Source organism: Polyodon spathula, chromosome 18, assembly GCF_017654505.1.
Source record: "Polyodon spathula isolate WHYD16114869_AA chromosome 18, ASM1765450v1, whole genome shotgun sequence".
Classification (NCBI taxonomy): Eukaryota; Metazoa; Chordata; class Actinopteri; order Acipenseriformes; family Polyodontidae; genus Polyodon; species Polyodon spathula.
This window is the reverse complement of record NC_054551.1, coordinates 23,336,718-23,354,661: the sequence shown is the minus strand read 5'-3', so window position 1 is coordinate 23,354,661 and position 17,944 is coordinate 23,336,718. Positions and strand designations below refer to the sequence as shown.

The following is a 17,944-nucleotide window of genomic DNA, read 5'->3' as shown; positions in this document are numbered from 1 at the left end:
TATAGCTGAGGATGCATAGTAAAGCTAGTAAGCCCCCCCCCCCCCCCCCCCCCCAAAAAAAAAAAGAAAAACATTGTGGCACTCGTGTTCATTTCTAGATGAAACTAATGCTGTTATATTTGGTAAGCATAGTTAATAATTCAGGACATTTATATTGTCCCTTCTAGATGAAGGACTTCATCAAACATACACAGAATATCTTTAAATTGGTTGTCACTGCTTTCAAATCGATCACCAAAAACTACATAGCAGATTACATTAGAGACTGCGTTGTTGACAAGGTAGTGGGGTTAAATGGTTGCCATGACAAATACGAATGTGGAATAGTGTATAAATTAAACTCTTGCATCCGGATATAAGATACAGATAAATGTAAATCATGCATTTAAGATACAGATACATTGCTCTTATAATCCATTGGGAACATCTTATTAACAGGTTATAAATAAATAAATACAAATATTATTCAACTGGAAGACCAGAAATGATCTCCACCTGGTGTACTGTTGAGGTACTGTTATTGTTTATCACTCCTGATAGGATTCACTGTAACTAAAAGCATACATTAAAAAAAAGAAAAAAAAAAACTATGGGAAAGGGCAGCCACAGTATAGTGCATTCTAAATGAGCTATTTGACTGCTTAAACACAAACTGTATATATACACCCAGTATATCAGAGAAACTGGGAAATCGATTTTCACAACAGCACAGCTATGATTGCCATCGATTTACTAGATTTTAGCCAACATAATAACCAGTACTTCAAATAACAGTCAAAAAATGTAGGTCTTCACTCCGTGGAATCGATCCAAATCGAAATGAGCAAGAATCAATCACACAGCTGACATGACAGATAATACAGCTTCAGGAAAACAAGAAGACCATTCCTTACATGAAGCTGGTAGTTTTATATATATATATATATATATATATATATATTATATATATATATATATATATATATATATATATATATATATATATATATATTGCCTGCTACTGTAAAATATACATTTCATGATTTAGGAACCCAAAATGGAACATTTTAGGAACATTTGAAATAGTTACCTTGTTCCTCCTCAATGTCCTCATTAAGGTGTCTAATCTCCTCAATGATTCTATAGTCTTCTTGCCAAGCCAAGTTTCTTAATGTCAACAAAGCAAATATTGTTTGCTGTTTCCAAATGTATCCATTTGAAGCCACTACCAAAACGTATACATTAAAATGTGAGAAAACCTAGCTTAATCCATCTATTATGGGGTTCTGTGTCACAACCCATTCTAATATTTAAAACGTAAAAGATCACTATATATACAGAATACTTATATTGCAAACAAAAAAAAGTATATCTTCATCAGATTTAAATAATATTACATTTCATTATAATAAGCTGCTACTTAAGGAATATAGATACCTGTAGGGTGAAATAGCGCAAAAATATAGGGTATAAACTTATAAATCAGTAATAAAAAATATATTTTTACCTAGACCTTTGTTGAGGTGATCAAACACAGGAACTGATAGGCAATCTGCAAAAGATTCTGCTTGGTTGATTAAGCCTCTTTGACCATCTTGCAGCCACTTCCAATCACAGCCTTGTTACTATATACATCTGCAGGCTTGCAGGCTGTATACATCTCCATAATCTTCTGCAAGCTAGTGTTTTTGATATATATATATGTAATTTTTATTATAAACACACACTGTCAACATCCGGGACTGTACGCATGGGATGCCACCTTCACAGTGAAGTCAACTCTTTTGTCTAAATAAAAAGCATGCGCTGTGTAACTATGCCCCCGAAACGAAAATCATCTCATTGTTGCAACAAAACTGGAAACTATATTGATCGTTTGAAAAAAGGAGTAACGCAGACAGATATCTGTCGTGAATATAGGTTGTCAAAAAAACCCACTCTTTTTTTGGCTTGTTCAGCAACCATGCGGCAAAGCAAAATTGATCAAAGAAAAAAAAAAATAATAACATAAAACTTAAGGATCTGATTTCGTTTGGAATAAAAACTCAGTTTGGGATTCTTGCATGTTGGATTAAGATTTGATGCACTTTGAAACAATTCATGTCAGATTGATTTTGAATAAAAGTTCAGCTTGGATTTGGGATTTTTGCTTTTTGTACTTTGTTTCAATTATTTAACTATAGGATAAAGCAAAGGCAGAATTCTGCATTCATGAGATAAACAGGCACATGTAATTCTACTTTTATTCACAGTCTCATTTCATTAACTTACTTCAACAGTATATCATTAATTTTGATTGTCCTTTTCCTATAACGAACCACTCGATATAACAAACAAAAGGCTAGGACCCCAACAGGTTTGTTATAGCGAGTGTACTGTATACTATATATATATATATATATATATATATATATATATATATATATATATATATATATATATATATATATATATATATATGAGGAATAAGTGAGTTGATGCTGCTGATGCTTGAACCCCATGGTGCTGATAAATCAATGATGAAACAGTTTTTTCCTGACATTTTTTGAGTTGTGATGCCAATGGGATTAATTCTGAAATGGGAGAGCTAAAAAATGGGCTGATTATAAATCCTTTTGTGATTTATTTTTCAATAAAAGATTGAACTGACTTTGGCTCGTGATTAGCAGAATGAAGATTATGGATTTGAAAGGAGGAAAAAGGTTGAAAAAACTTTGTTTGGGAAAGTTGATGCTATAGCAGCTTTGGGCAGAGGGATGCTGAGTAGCCTGTGGAAGCGTAGACTCCACATGTGTTAGCTCTGGGACAGCTGAAAATCCTGTTAAACAAATCTGCATCTGGATGTGCCAAGTCGATGATGTGATTTTCAGATGCCAATATAGCAGCTGCTTTTGCTGGGAAGGCTTTATGGTACTCAAAAAACATAGTTCCTCCATATCTGACAGGGAGTTCCACTATGTAGCATTCATAATAGTCTAATTTAACTCTGCGGTTAGGGTATACTGAGAATAGCACATCTCCAAATATGGAGAAAGCGATTCCTCCAATGTTAGATTTTTGTGTAATCTGGGGTCTCTGGATTTGAATGTTACTGTCAAATCTCCTCAATCCACTACTGTATTGAATTCCAATATTGCCATTAGCAATGAAACGAGATTGATGTCCTTACCTTCAGTTGTATTGCACTAAATTTGTTGGGCTGTTGAATGATGCATGGCTGTGGTTAAGGAGGCGGAGCCAAATGCTGATGCAGTGGCAAGGTTGTAGACAGGAGCATCTATTGAAGGGATCAATGTTAGAGCAAAACCGGAAGTAGCTGTAGCTGCAGCTGGTGCTTTTACTGCAGGAATAGAGGAAAATACTGAAAGAGCTAAGATTTGATTTTTTTGAGGATGCAACATGGACAATGGATAGTTGCTCATTTATTGTTATTTATTGTTTATTTAGATTTCCAGAAAGCTTTTGATTAAGTCCTGCATAACAGATTAATTCTCAAACTGAACGCAATAGGGATTCAAGGAAATGCATGCACATGGATTAGGGAGTAGTTAACATGTAGAAAACAGAAAGTATTTATTAGAGGAGAAACCTCAAAATGAAGCGAAGTAACCAGTGGTGTATCACAGGGATCAGTATTAGGTCCTCTGCTATTCCTAATCTACATTAATGACTTAGATTCTACCATAGTAAGCAAACTTGTTAAATTTGCAGATGACACAAAAATATGAGGAGCAAAAATAGCACTGTTGCAGCAGCAAAGGTCATTCAAAATGATCTAGACAAGATTCAGAACTGGGCAGACACATGGCAAATGACATTTAATAGAGGAAAGTCTAAGGTACTACACGCAGGCATAAAAATGTGCATTATAAATATCATATGGGAGATACTGAAAATGAATGAAAAGGAATCTATGAAAAATATCTAGGAGTTTTTGTTGACTCAGAAATGTTTTCATCGAGACAATGTAGGGAAGCTATAAAAAAGGCCAACAAGATGCTTGGATATATTGTGAAAAGTGTTGAATATAAATCAAGGGAAGTAATGTTAAAATGTTACAATGCATTAGTAAGACCTCATCTAGAATATTGTGTTCAGTTCTGGTCACATCGTTAAAAAATGGATATTGCTGATCTAGAAAGAGTGCAAAGAATAGCAACCAGAATTATTCCGGGTTTAAAAAGCATGTCATATGCAGACAGGCTAAAAGAATTGAATCTATTCAGTCTTGAACAAAAAAAAACTATGCAGTGACCTGATTCAAGCATTCAGAATTCTAAAAGATACTGACAATGTCGACCCAAGGGACTTTTTCAACCTGAAAAAAGAAACAAGGACCAGGGGTCCCAAATGGAGATTAGATAAAGGGGCATTCAGAACAGAAAATAGGAGGCAGTTTTACACAGAGGATTGTGAGGGTCTGGAACCAACTCCCCAGTAACGTTGTTGAAGCTGACACCCTGGAATCCTTCAAGAAGCTGGTTGTTGATATTCTGGGATCAATAAGCTGCTGACAACCAAAAGAGCAAGACTATCTTATGTTCTTATACCCTATGCCCAAATCACTCAGTTTGGTGCTGACCGAGGATAATGTGTTGGCAAAAGTCTGCATAAATGCTTTAATTTCTTTAAAAATCAGGGAATGCTCTTCTTGAACTTTGCTGCCTGGAGCAGCTGCCTGATGTTTTGAAGTGTTGGCTGTTGGAATGAATTACTCTGACACAGACTGCCTGCTGTCTGGTTGGGGCTGCTGAATAGCTGAGTGTGCATGGGGAGCTTTTTTGGTTAGAAAGAGTGGTTAAAGAAAAGTTTAAAGAATGAGTCTTGCAATCCACTTCGGTTTACATCAAACAAAAAAACACAAGACAGCTAGATAGGGGTGACTGATGGCTAAATAAGGTAGATTTAATTGATGAAAGAAGATAATAGGATGCAGGTGGGCCTAGCTCCCCCCCCCCCCGAACCACACTGTAGGTTAACATGTATTGGAGCATCATTTTTTTTTTTTGCTGGAATAGTTTGAAGCATTGTAAATAATGATAAGAGCAGGTGATGATAGAGAACACAACTACTTGAATATTAAACAAGAAAGAAAATACATACTCTGAAAATTATAGGTTGTATATAATGTAGTGAAAAAAAAAAGGTCAGACTGTTTAGAGTCAATGTTAAAATGTTTCCTACAAAGTTCACTGGTGATTGTGCTCTAAAATGTGTTCACAGTCCACGATCTCACAAAAACGTGAATCCATTTGAAGCACACAGGGGGCAAAGCTTACTTTACACTACAGAATGAAATCTTCAAATTCGATTTTACATTGTTGTAAGTTAATGAATGACATAGTGTAAAGAGTTCAGTGGCTCTGCTAAACTGTATGATGCAACATTGATAAAGTATTTTACTATAGTACAGTACTTGTAACATGTCTTATCACTGTGAAGGTGCGGCAGAGCAGAGCTCTGCCCTATATAGATTGGCAGGGATGGGGTTAAATTCCCCTACCTGCCTGGGTTTATTGTGTCCAGGTGGCTGGGGTTGATTGGAGTAATTAACGATCAATCAGCACCCAGCCACCTGACATAAAAGGAGGCCTCAGCTTCCCATTAGGGAGAGAAGGGAGCTGAGGAAGCAAGCAGATGGTTGTGCTTGTTGTTTTTGGTTTTGTGGTTTTTTGAATTTTCTAATCCAGTGAAGGCATCACCCAGCCTGGAAACCTTTATTTTTGTGTTTTGCTTTTGTGTTTTGTTATTTGTGTTTAAATATCTTTGTTTTCGCCCTTGTGCTCTTTTATTTTGTGTTTATTTATAATAAAAGTATTATTTTTTTGAACTGCAGTCTGTCACTGGGCCTCTATCCACTCGCCAGCCTGTCACAGAAGGTTTCACACAAAGTATTGCTTCCACAAGCAGCAAGGAGTAGGACATTGTCATAAGCATATGACCTATCATTTGTGCTTAGTTTTGTCTTGATTTTCATCATTTGATTATTGAGCTAGACAGTGTGGAACAAAAAAAGAAAAAGTAACATTAATATACTACAAATAACTATTTAAAAATAGGACAAAACCATTTAATGATTAAGTTATATTCCAGTAATATTACAGCCTCTTAAACAGAATTTTTCAAATGCTTTTATCTTACATGAAACGTTACATATACACTAGGAGTTTAACATCATTACCAGTCTCGAATGGAAACAACCCCATAACCACATCCACCATAAAATAGAAACTTGAAATGAGCCTTTTACAGGAAACCACAGTTGTGAGTTAGAAAGGATCTCATAGCCCTGCTTCTGTCTGAGTTTTGTTTTCACACACACACATACACATTCACACGCATGCACACGCACTCGCACACACACATAAACACACACAAACAGTGATCCTTTTCTTCATATATATATATATATATATATATATATATATATATATATATATATATATATATATATATATATATATATATATAAAAAAAGTAATTGACAAGCTGAAAACACAATTTTAATCATTAAAATATGAATGACATCATTATCAGAATCAATTATTGTAAGGTGACATTGGTTTTATGTTGGGAAATATTTTTAAGAAAAATAAAAAACTGAAATATCTTGCTTGCATAAGTATTCAGCCCCTGTGCTGTGGAAGCTCCCAGTTTGCACCGATGAAAGAAATTGCCCTAACGAGGACACATTTACCTTACCATTGGCCTCCACCTGTGAACCATTACAGTTGCTGTCACATTTTTTGGATAAAAACCCCACTGTTGAAGGATCATTGGTAAGGCTGTGAATCTGAAGGAAAATGAAGACCAAAGAGCATTCTACAGAAGTTAGAGATAAAGTAATACAAATGCATAGATTAGGGAAAGGGTACAAAATAATATCCAAGTGTTTGGATATCCCAGTGAGCACAGTTGGATCAATGATCAGGAAGTGGAAGCTGCATCACACCACCCAGGCACAGCCAAGAAAAGGCCGTCCCTCAAAACTCAGCACTCAAACAAGAAGGAGACTTGTGAGAGAAGCCACAGAGAGGCCAACAATCACTTTGAGGAGCTACAGAGTTCAGTGGCTGGGAGTGTAGTAATGGTGCACCAGTCAACCATATCAAGAGCTCTGCATAACACTAGCCTGTATGGGAGGGTGGCAAGAAAGAAGCTGTTACTCAAAAAGTACCATCTGAAAGCACATCTGGAGTTTGCCAGAAAGCATGTGACCCAGCTGTGATGTGGGAAAAGGTTTTGTGGTCAGATGAAACCAAGATAGAGGCGCAAACCTAACACTGCCCATGCCTCAAGACACACCATCCCTACAGTGAAGTATGGTGGTGGCAGCATCATGCTGTGGGGATGCTTCTCTTCAGCAGGGACTGGGCATCTTGTTACAACTGAAGGAAGAATGGATGGAGCAAAATACAGGAAAATGCTGCAAGAGAATCTGCTTCAGTCCACTAAAAAACTGAAGCTTGGGAGGAAATTCACCTTTCAGCAGGACAATGATGTCAAGCAAAAGGCCAAAGCAACATTGGAGTGGCTCAAGAACAAAAATGTCCTACAGTGGCCCAGTCAAAGTCCTGATCTCAATCCCATTGAGAATCTGTGGCACTATTTGAAAATTGCGGTCCACAAGCGTCGTTCAACCAACCTGAACAACCTGGAGCAAATCTGCCAAGAAGAATGGGCCAAAATCACTCCGACGCTGTGTGCAAAGCTGGTACATACTTACCCCAAAAGACTTAAAGCTGTTATTGCAGCAAAAGGTGGCTGTACCAAATATTAATGTGTGGGGGTTGAATACTTATGCAAGCAAGATATTTCAGTTTTTTATTTTTCTTAAAAATATTTCCCAACATAAAACCAATGTCACCTTATAATAATTGATTTTGAGTTTAAGTGTTTTAAAATAAAATATCGAACAGAACGAAATTTCAATGTACCATTTGTAATTCAGTAATATGAGAGAATTGGTCAGGGGTCTGAATACTTTTGCAAGGCACTGTGTATATATATATATATATATATATATATATATATATATATATATATATATATACACACACACACACACACACACACACACACACACACACACACACACACACACACACACACACAATTTTGGAAGCACAGTTCATGCTTTGTTTTTCTGTAAAAAAAAAAAAAAAAAAAAAAAAAAAAAGTGTCATATGAAAAATGAAACACACATGTTATGTTAATCCCAAAAGCTAATTTGGATGAACCTCAGCTTTAAGGAATTCATCTTTCTTGTCTCTGTATTTGACATCTGTGATTGCATTTGTGAAACTGAACTTTAAATCTGTTGCAGGAAAGAGAAATAGCTACTGAAAATCATGACTAGTATGTCTTGGTGTTTTATAACAAAATGACAATGATGAGAGAAACATACAGTTTTGATGCAAATGAACCTTGTTAAAGCACAAAATCGAATTTAGATGTGGTTAGAATGAAAAAATACCACTCTGTTTGGGGAAAAAGTTTATTATACATATAATTTCACATTTTCATTTTGTTTGTTATGCATTTTCCAATGCTTGCAATTATTTGTAATAAATATGATTTTTCTGTCTTCTGCATTTTCCAAAGGAATTCACTTGAAATACAGAATTACCTTTTCAGTTAACAATCACATTATTATTATTATTATTATTATTATTATTATTATTGTTAAGAATGTATTTATGTGTTTGTCTTTTCTTTCGTTTTTGGTTTGACACCTGTTTACATCGACTTCTGTAAGCCTCTGCTAAACCGCAACCCTTGGTTTCCTGTGACAAGACCCAGACAACAGTTATCACCATACCAACAGAGAAATTTAGTGACCAAAATAAAAGCTACTGTACTGTATTCACTACTATCACTAAAGCAGATAGAAAGTAATTTTCTATATCAATTTAGAGGCTGTCAGTTGACTTAGAAGGACGTTCTGAAAGAGCTGTAATACAGTGTCTACAAACTCTGAGGAAACAAAGAAAAAATAAGCAACAAAATGGAACCAAAAAAGCCTGTGAACAATACCAAGCTTCCCTAAAATGCTCTACAAAGGCATTACATATGTCTAAACATTTCAGGACTGATTACGTTAAACTGTGAAGGTGCTTATAAAACGACTAAGTGTACTAAATACATACACAACCAAATAACTGAGTACGTTTGCTACAGGTTAGCCTGCTCTAATAAAGCACAGATATGTGATAAAAGGCATAGAGGAAAAATGGGATCTTTGCTTTTCACTAAATACTTTGTCTACCGTGATCTGAGCAAAGTAGAACAACATGGATATTTTGTACTCTGGAAAACTATAGTTTAATCATCTGCATCACTGAAAAAAAAATTACCATTACTTTGCATTTCCCTGCTGTGCAAATATATCTTGTGCTTTCAGTAGCTCTGTCTGCTTTTGTAACATCCCACTATGTTGCTCTCCTTTTTTGTATATACGCTTTTGCTGACAACTTGTAAATAATAAAATAATGTTGTTGTTCCCTGCCGTGAAATGTAACCCAAAAGAATCCCAACAGTCAAATTCTCTGAATATATTTGCTCAGGAAGCAATGTAATACAAAAGGAAAAATAATTAAACCAAAATTTAAATTCACACACCATGCCTTCTAGTAAATTTTTACTCTCTTTAAAAGGACTGCAGCAAGGAGATTCACTTATGTTATCTGTAGATATTTAGTTAATTACTCATTGGATGTAAAACAAAATCCAATTATCTATGGAGGGCTTTAGCCTGATTACATGCACCTGATCTTGCAGGACAAGAAGAACCTCTTCCCTGTAATTGGCTCTGCTTTCTCAGAACCGCATACATATCGAAGTTGCCTTTAGAACCAAGTTTGTTGCCTGATATCAACCATGTATAAGTCAAACCACAGTATATATTACCGCTGATATCAAACTGACATGCATTCTGGATTGTTGTCTCTGAGGCTGAATACTGTTCCATAATCTGTGCAATAAAATCACCAAGACAACGGTTCTTGTCATACTAGTTGATTAATGTATTTTAAGTCTGAAATATGCTTTCTATATTGAACTTTAAATTGAACCTAAATGTAATTCTAAGGTTTGATTTCATACTACACAGTTACACATCTTATACAAGTGTTTTATATTTTAAGCAGTACATTTTTGAGCAGTCATAACTCTGTATGTTATATATTTGTGGCAATCATATAACCCACATCAATCAGACATGTTTATTCAGGCACAAAAACAAAATAGCATACCTACATTCAAAGATAATTTATCAGACTCAGTATATAGCAAGACACATTGAAAAACATGGAAATGCTTTGTCTACAACCCTTAAATAATTTATTAATAACATTACAATATTTATACAATTAGCAATAAATTAATTTGAAAGCTTTATAAAATAAAAGCATGTTTGTTATTTATAACATTTAGATATTTTAGCATTAATTACATGTTAAAAAATGATTGCATTATGAGACTTCATTATGAAAGCTTTGCTGATATCTATTATGAATATTACTTAACATGAATTAAGCATTTATACTAATATATGTACAGAGCACACATTTAAGCAGAGATTGTGCTTAGCTACATGTATTTGTAGTTAAAAATGCCATATATTCCAAAAACATTCCTCAAAAATTACATATCCCGGAGTCTTAGATTTTAAAAACTGGCTAAGATAAAGTTGTGTACAGCCTTGAAACATATTTTTGGATTCATAATCTTATTTTGATTTATTACTGAATGTATCTGATGGACCACTGGTGGCCTCCCCATTGATGCATGCCACAAAGTAAGTAGTGCAGCGCCAGAATATAAATTCATGTTTGGATCTGTTAGGAATTTTGCTATTGTGGAACAGCTGTTTGAGTTAAATTCAGTAAATACAAAACATCTTCACCTTCATTGACAGATTTAAATCCAAGCTATTACCCAAACAAACCTGATGAACAGGTAATACTATATTCTAAAAAACAAACAGACACTTTTTATGTTTTTAAGAGAATAACAGATGAATAACAGATTCTGCATCACTGAAACTGAATATCAATGCCTCTCTGCACTCTATTCTTTTGACAAAATGATAGGAAGTCTTTATATGGCAAGTTAGAATTAGAATTTTTTCTAACAACGAAACTGCCCAAGATGATTAATCTACATTATTTCTAGTGGCATGATACCACTGTATTTAGAAACTGCTTTTTAGGGTTAAAACTTCTGTTCAGAATGCTACTGTTTGGTGCTTTGAAAAGGTTTCAAAATAATTATCCAAATAGTATGTGTTTATCCAGTATAACAGAGTATAACCAGTGTAGTTAAACATATATGGTGAATAGCTGAGCTCCTAGAGCCAAATACCAAAGTCAGTTACTGCTTCAATGCGGTCATTGAAGACACAAGATCGTGACCTTCTTCTAAACATGTTGTTACTGGGTGGTTTCTTCTGGATCAGATTCAGATAGATGTCTGATTTTAGAAACCTTGGGTAACAGTCCCTTTTCATTAAGCTGTAGATTATGCTCTGGGCTGCATCAAAGCAAGACTGCGTAGGATTCCGGACATTCTGTTTAATAATCTGGTTTGTAGAAAAGTCAATGTTCACCTGGAAAAAGAGAAACATGTTAATTAAGATTATTTTAGCACTGGGCAGTGTCCTGCAAAAAAACTAAAACTGTACATCTTACCTTGGTTTGCGTGTTATAAAAGTCATACCAATAAGAGCTTATTACAATATGAATGTATTAAATGTAGAAAATGCCACATTGTATTGTTAATTCTGCTATTGTACTGTAACTACTGGTTTTCATTGCAGTTTTCCTTAATACTATACAACAGTTAAGATAAAACTGGGTTTTGTTGATAACGTCTGCTTTTCCTTTCCAGTTAAGATGCAACAAATTAACAGTCAGCATCAAAACACACACACACACACACACACACACACACACACACACACACACACACACACACACATATATATATATATATTTAATATCACATGCAATATGATAACTATATGATAAAAAGAAAGGACCAAGCTTATATTTTCATACAGAAATTTATTTATGTAAAATGGCCACTCCCACCTTACACTTATAAAATGTGTGTGAGGAATATTATTGTATAGATATATATATATATATATATATATATATATATATATATATATATATATATATATATATATATATATATATATATATATATATTCCAGCTAATTTCCAGCTTATAAGTAGGTACATTGAATCTTTAAAGTTAAAAATCTTTGAAGGAAGGCTTCTGTTCACACAAAGCTTAGTGTCAGTCACAAGTGGCTCATTATCTATTGCTCAGGCTCTTAACGTTTTAACAAGAAAGTTCTGGAAAGGCTCCAAAATTAGAGTTGCTTAATATATAACAGCATCAAGTCTTCAATATTAAGCAATATTTTATGCATAGTAACATTTAAATGGGAAAAGTAATTTAAAATCCCAAGATTAAAGACTTGGCTTTGGAAATTTATCAAGATAGATGAAACGTCTCTGCTGTCAGAAGTCTGATTAAATGAGGAAACAAATATTACATTTTAATTAATATTACTATGGCTTAAGATGGCTAACTCATGCTTTTACAAGGTCAGTTCCTGGATCTTGTCTTACTGTCCAACTGGTAAGAAATATGTACTTCTCTAAATTAATTATTAAGGCTTCAACTTGACTTGAGAAAGTTACAAGTCAAACATCTTATCTTATATTTAGTAACCAAGTAACAAAATGTTATTCATATCAGGTCCAATGCACATTGTATTCTATTACTCAAAGAGGAATATATGTAAGCTTCAAGTGCAACACAAGTTTCACCCAAAAGATATATCCCACACAAAGTACATAGTTTTACCTCATAGTAATGTTTACGTGTGGTTGACATGTGAATGTATAGCTTAGTAAATTAAACATAATTTTAACATCCCTATACCTTAAATCAGGTAAATCATGTTGATGCTGACTAATGTGTTATACTTAAAGTTTTCTGTTCTTGGCTTCAGTTTAATCACATTATATTTACATGAAACCAATGGTATCCTTATGTTCACTGAATTGGACAAAAGAAGACCCATAACATACCTCTTTAGGAGCTTCTGTTTCTAAGTAAACCGAATAAATCTTCTTAGCCTTGGAGGCCAGTTTAGTGGATTTGTTTTTCTTGAAGTCCTCACAGGCCAACCAGAATTCAATGTTCTCCTCACTAAACTGGCTCTTTAAGAATGTAGTAAAGGTGTCCAATCCATCTGTAATAGTGTTGTAAGTGTTAATGAAGGTGTTAGACAAAAATAACTGACTAGATGAGAAGTGAGAGCACTCAAGATCATATGAGATTCCAAGAAACAATCAGTTGGATTTGTTAATAAAACAACAAGAAATGTGTTATTAAAGATCTTGACAATTATTAGCATGGAATAACAGTTTATTGCAACAATATTTTAGAGCATGTTGCTCATTTCAAGCTTTGTCTAATGTTAAAAAGTAATACGGGTTCTTATAAATAACTTAATTATGTGCCCTAGTCTCATGTTGTTTATAAAACATTGTATAGATGCATTTTTAATAGTTTATAACATGTTCTTAAACTAAAGTGGTACCAGACAATCAAACAAGCCCTCTCTGCTGTGTCAATGATACTCGCTCAAGCTCTGTAGATTTCCCTTAAAATTGCTTCCACCTTCAAGAACCTTGGCTCAGAGCCTCTGGACACACATCATCTGGCTTACGGCTTGTACTTTTGTTCATTTGTACCAGGGGATCATTTTAATACACTACATGTATGTGTCCCCTTACGCTGTAGACAGTTTTTATATTTGTATTATTACTTTCTGAGTTTGTCAGTTTCAGATTCTAACCAATCTTTAAACAAATGCATTTCCCAAGTGTATTAGCTGGGAAATTTCTACTTCTCTCAAATAAACAAGAAGAAGAAGAAGAAGAAGAAGAAGAAGAAGAAGAAGAAGAAGAAGAAGAAGAAGAAGAAGAAGAAGAAGATTTGACTAAGGTTAACGGAAACACGTGATTGATATCAGGGACTGATAATAATGTTAAAGCTCATATTTGTATTTCTTTATTTCTTATTTTTTTGGGCAAATAATCACTTTAACATATCGAAGCTTAATTTGGTAGTAACAGAGCTATATTTATTTTAGGGTGGGTGGAATCACATTGAGGGCCCACATTACTTATTTCTGTTAATCTTTTATAACTTTTTTTTGACTTTTGTTGAGCATAGGCTGAAATCAGTATGAGATGTAATGACACGAATCTGAACAGAAATATGACTTTGGATCCATTGGACTGTATCAACTTTTTATGGCCAAACTGAAACTATAGTGTTTGTAAAAGATATGTACAGAGAGCAGTGGATGGATTATTCACATGTGTCTCATAACATAATTTTAAGTTTTAAACCAATTATTAATGGAGGTAATTTTGGTGTTTTCTAAAGCTGAAGCAAACACCCATGAATCTTTAATTGGGATCATTATAAACAATTAAAATGTATGTCTTGGGAAACTTCATACACTACCTTGTGTAAAGCAGAAGTATTAAGTAGTAATAAAAATAAACTCACCTTTATTAGCAAGCAGTTTCTCAAAAGAGTCACTCCACTTCAAAGCCTCTTCAGGGGAGATGCTGCACATAAGAAATGTAATTGGTTGACATAAGTAAACAAGTCACAATGTATTTGCATTTTGACACAGCATAAACTATTTTAATATAAACTGGGAATACTCAAAACCAAGGAAAGAACGGGAAATGTATCATACTGTATGTTTCATCAAAGCACAAAATGAGAACATTATAAATACAAAGTACTATCATATAAGGCAGGGTTTCTCAAACTTGGTCCTGCGGACCCCCTGTGGCTGCTGGTTTTCATTCCAATTGAACTCTCAATCACTTAACTAGACCCTTAATTGAACAGATAATTTGCTTAAATAGACATTTTTACTTATTTTCAGCTCTTGAACAGTTGCATATTTCAAGTTAGTTGTAACATTTGATAAGTAACTTGAACTGCAACTGTTTAAGACCTGAAAACAAGTAAAAATGTCTAATTAAGCAAATTATCACTTCAATTAAGGGTCTAGTTAAGTAACTGAGATCTCGGTTGGAATGAAAACCTGCAGCCACAGGGTGTCCCAGGACAGAGTTTGAGAAGCCCTGATATAAGGTAACACAAAATAAATGGAAGATCTGTCCTATGTACCAATGTACCATTGGAAAGCAAACAGTTCATATTTCAGTGATACACTACGACTCAGTACGTGCTGTATCTGTAATGTCTACTTTTGTATCTCAAAGGTAAGAAACACAAATCTGTAATGCCAAGGGGGTTTTCCTTCAGCTTTGTTTCAGAAATGCTCACCTTGCAGTCTTTGGGCTTTTCATGGATTGTGGGTTGACATTTTCATGAGATCCTGATTTCAGCAGTAGAAGGCTCAATCTGTTCTTCTTCTCTCTTTCCTTTACCCTACAACATAAAAAAAAAAAAAAAATCCTGAAGTTTTCCACCCTTTTACTGTGTTAAGGTCATGAAGACTAAAAAAAAAAAAAAAATCTGAGCTCATCAGCATTCTTCCCCACACAACATAGCTAACCAAGGTAATGTCTTACTCCCACAAATGGAACAGCATGATTACCCAACACAAACCTTATCAAGATGCATTAATTAAACTGAATACTGAACAAGTAAAAGGCTATTAGACTCCATTATCATCAACGATTTTATGTCACAAAAGCTGCCAAAACAATATATATTTGACTGATTCCATACTAGCAGTAGTAGCCCATTCTATTCCCATCAGAAACTGTCTTTGAATTCAACTTTTGTACAACCAATAGAATGTTGATACAGACTAGAATTGAACTCCCAACTGGACTATATGGGCCCTTCTGAAAGTTTCAACTCAAGAGTTATTTAACAAATGTTTTTTGCTAAATTAGATAATTGATATTCATGAAACTTTATTAGCTTCTTTAACGACAGCCACAAATACTGACTGTAATTATTTAGCTATTCAAAACATTATTTATACAATGTGTGTAAATAAAAGCCCTAAACTGTATTTGTTAAAGCATCAAACTATCAAACTGGAAAACATTTTTGCCAGTAATTATGGTTAGAATACAATACGTGGGTGAATATGTGCAGCTACAGTGCTGGAGAGAACTGCAAAACCTTGTGGTTACTGTTTCAGACCCTGCTCAAGAACTTACAAGTGCACAGTCAAAGTCGCCCCCTGTCAGTTTGTTAACCCACAAACCTGTAAAATTACTATCCTTCAGATGAGATGTCAAACCGAGGCCCTATTGTAAGTGACTCTGCAGCAGCGGTTGTTGATGCATAGTTCACCCTCAAGTCTATGTAAGTTGCTTTGGATAAAAGCATCTGCTAAATTGATAATAATATTATTAATATTGTTGATAATTTAAGCTTACACGATTGGGAACAACTATTGATCACACTTTTAGACAATAGATAGCACATACTTTAAGAGCCACATGCAACATTGTGATGTACACAAATTAAAAATAATAAGTGTATTACAATACATTCACAGCACATTATTAAATTGAAAACATTTATAGTCATTGCTGTGTAAAAAAACAAACTCCCTTGTGTATTTGCTTGAAGTAGCACAGAACAGCAGGCTCGTTATGCTTATTTAAATCATTATTTAACTTTTCACTTTACATATTTTGTAAACATTTATAATCATAACATGGAACTCATGCTGTAAGTTGTCAACACTAAGCTTTATCAATCAAATTTGCCAGTGTTATATCAACAGGGCTACATTGATTTTCAGAAAATAAACGTATTTTATGGTAGAGGTTTTTTTCTGATCTTGTTATTGCTTTCACAAGTGTTACTTCATTAAAAGGTAAAACATTAAGCATACCTTGTTTTATTTTCTTTCTTTATCACCGGACAATCAGAAGGACTGAGCATTTTGAAGTAAGGTTCCTCTTTCTGTGCAGAAAAATTCAGCTGAGGAAAAAGAAACACCATTATTTCCATATTCTTTTCATTAATGCGTAATAGACCTCAGTTTCTTAACAATGGGTTGAAATTGTGTATCAGAGAATAAAAGCACCTCACTTTTAAAGCTAATTGGTTGTTTTGTGGTCTCCACCCACATGATAACTTCCTGAATCAGGAAACTGTGACATTTACAGAATCTGCACTAAGATAAAAAAGTCCCATCTATATTGCAGACTGTACGATTTACCTTCATATGTTTTACATTGACAGCTGGATTAATAATAAAAAGCTGTGAAAGGATAGTGGAGCCAAATGGTTATCAACGATCATCATAAATAAATGAATATGAAATCAGATTGCAAGTGTCTGTACAGCAAGGTGCAGAACATATTAAATAAAACAGCCATAAGTGCCCCCAAATTATTCTGTTTTTGATGATATTTATTGCAGGGGCTGCATGGCCTACCAATATACACAGGGGCAATGTTTTATTGATATCGTGTGAACTAAATGCTGGAGTTTCTTGTTTGAGCTGGGTCTTCTGAAGGCCCATTGAAAAAGGTAATTTGATTGCTTAGCTGTTATGGGCTAGTCCCGGGTGTCCCATTTAAATTGGCAATTTTCAGCTTAATTATTTATATATATATATATATATATAGCTCCAGGTTGTTGATTCATCTAGTAAAAAATGTCAACCTGCATTTCAAACATGCATACACATTTAAAACAAACAAACAAACAAACAAAACAAGTATTATGGATATAAATTTAATCAAACAAAAAAGGTAAACATAAGGTTTATTATTATTCATTGCCCAAATTAAATTATTCATGAATTAATCATTTATAAGAGACTAGGGGGTGAACCATACATCACAACTGCTGCAGCAGAGTCACTCACAATAGGACCTCTGTTTTACATCTCATCTGGAGGATGGAGCAC

At 34.3% G+C, this 17,944-nt stretch overlaps 1 protein-coding gene across 1 annotated transcript; it reads right to left on the bottom strand.

The window, feature by feature from the left end:
- Positions 1–10,454: 10,454 nt before the first annotated feature.
- LOC121330622 (regulator of G-protein signaling 21-like) lies at positions 10,455–17,072 on the bottom strand. Its single transcript, XM_041277264.1, has 5 exons — positions 16,919–17,072; positions 15,382–15,486; positions 14,584–14,645; positions 13,089–13,252; positions 10,455–11,587 (listed from the first exon to the last, which is right to left on the bottom strand). Exons 1-5 carry the CDS (start codon positions 17,035–17,037, stop codon positions 11,330–11,332), a joined length of 708 nt encoding a protein of 235 aa, XP_041133198.1. The 5' UTR covers positions 17,038–17,072; the 3' UTR covers positions 10,455–11,329.
- Between the last annotated feature and the right edge of the window lie 872 nt (positions 17,073–17,944).

Excerpts from the sequence above, each read along its gene's own strand:
- LOC121330622 (XM_041277264.1), bottom strand. The coding sequence starts at position 17,037 with ATGGAAATAATGGTGTTTCTTTTTCCTCAGCTGAATTTTTCTGCACAG. Across the intron at positions 15,487-16,918 it reads AAGAAAGAAAATAAAACAAG|GGTAAAGGAAAGAGAGAAGA; the intron begins GTATGCTTAATG and ends TTTATGTTGTAG. Across the intron at positions 14,646-15,381 it reads AAAAGCCCAAAGACTGCAAG|CATCTCCCCTGAAGAGGCTT; the intron begins GTGAGCATTTCT and ends TCTTATGTGCAG.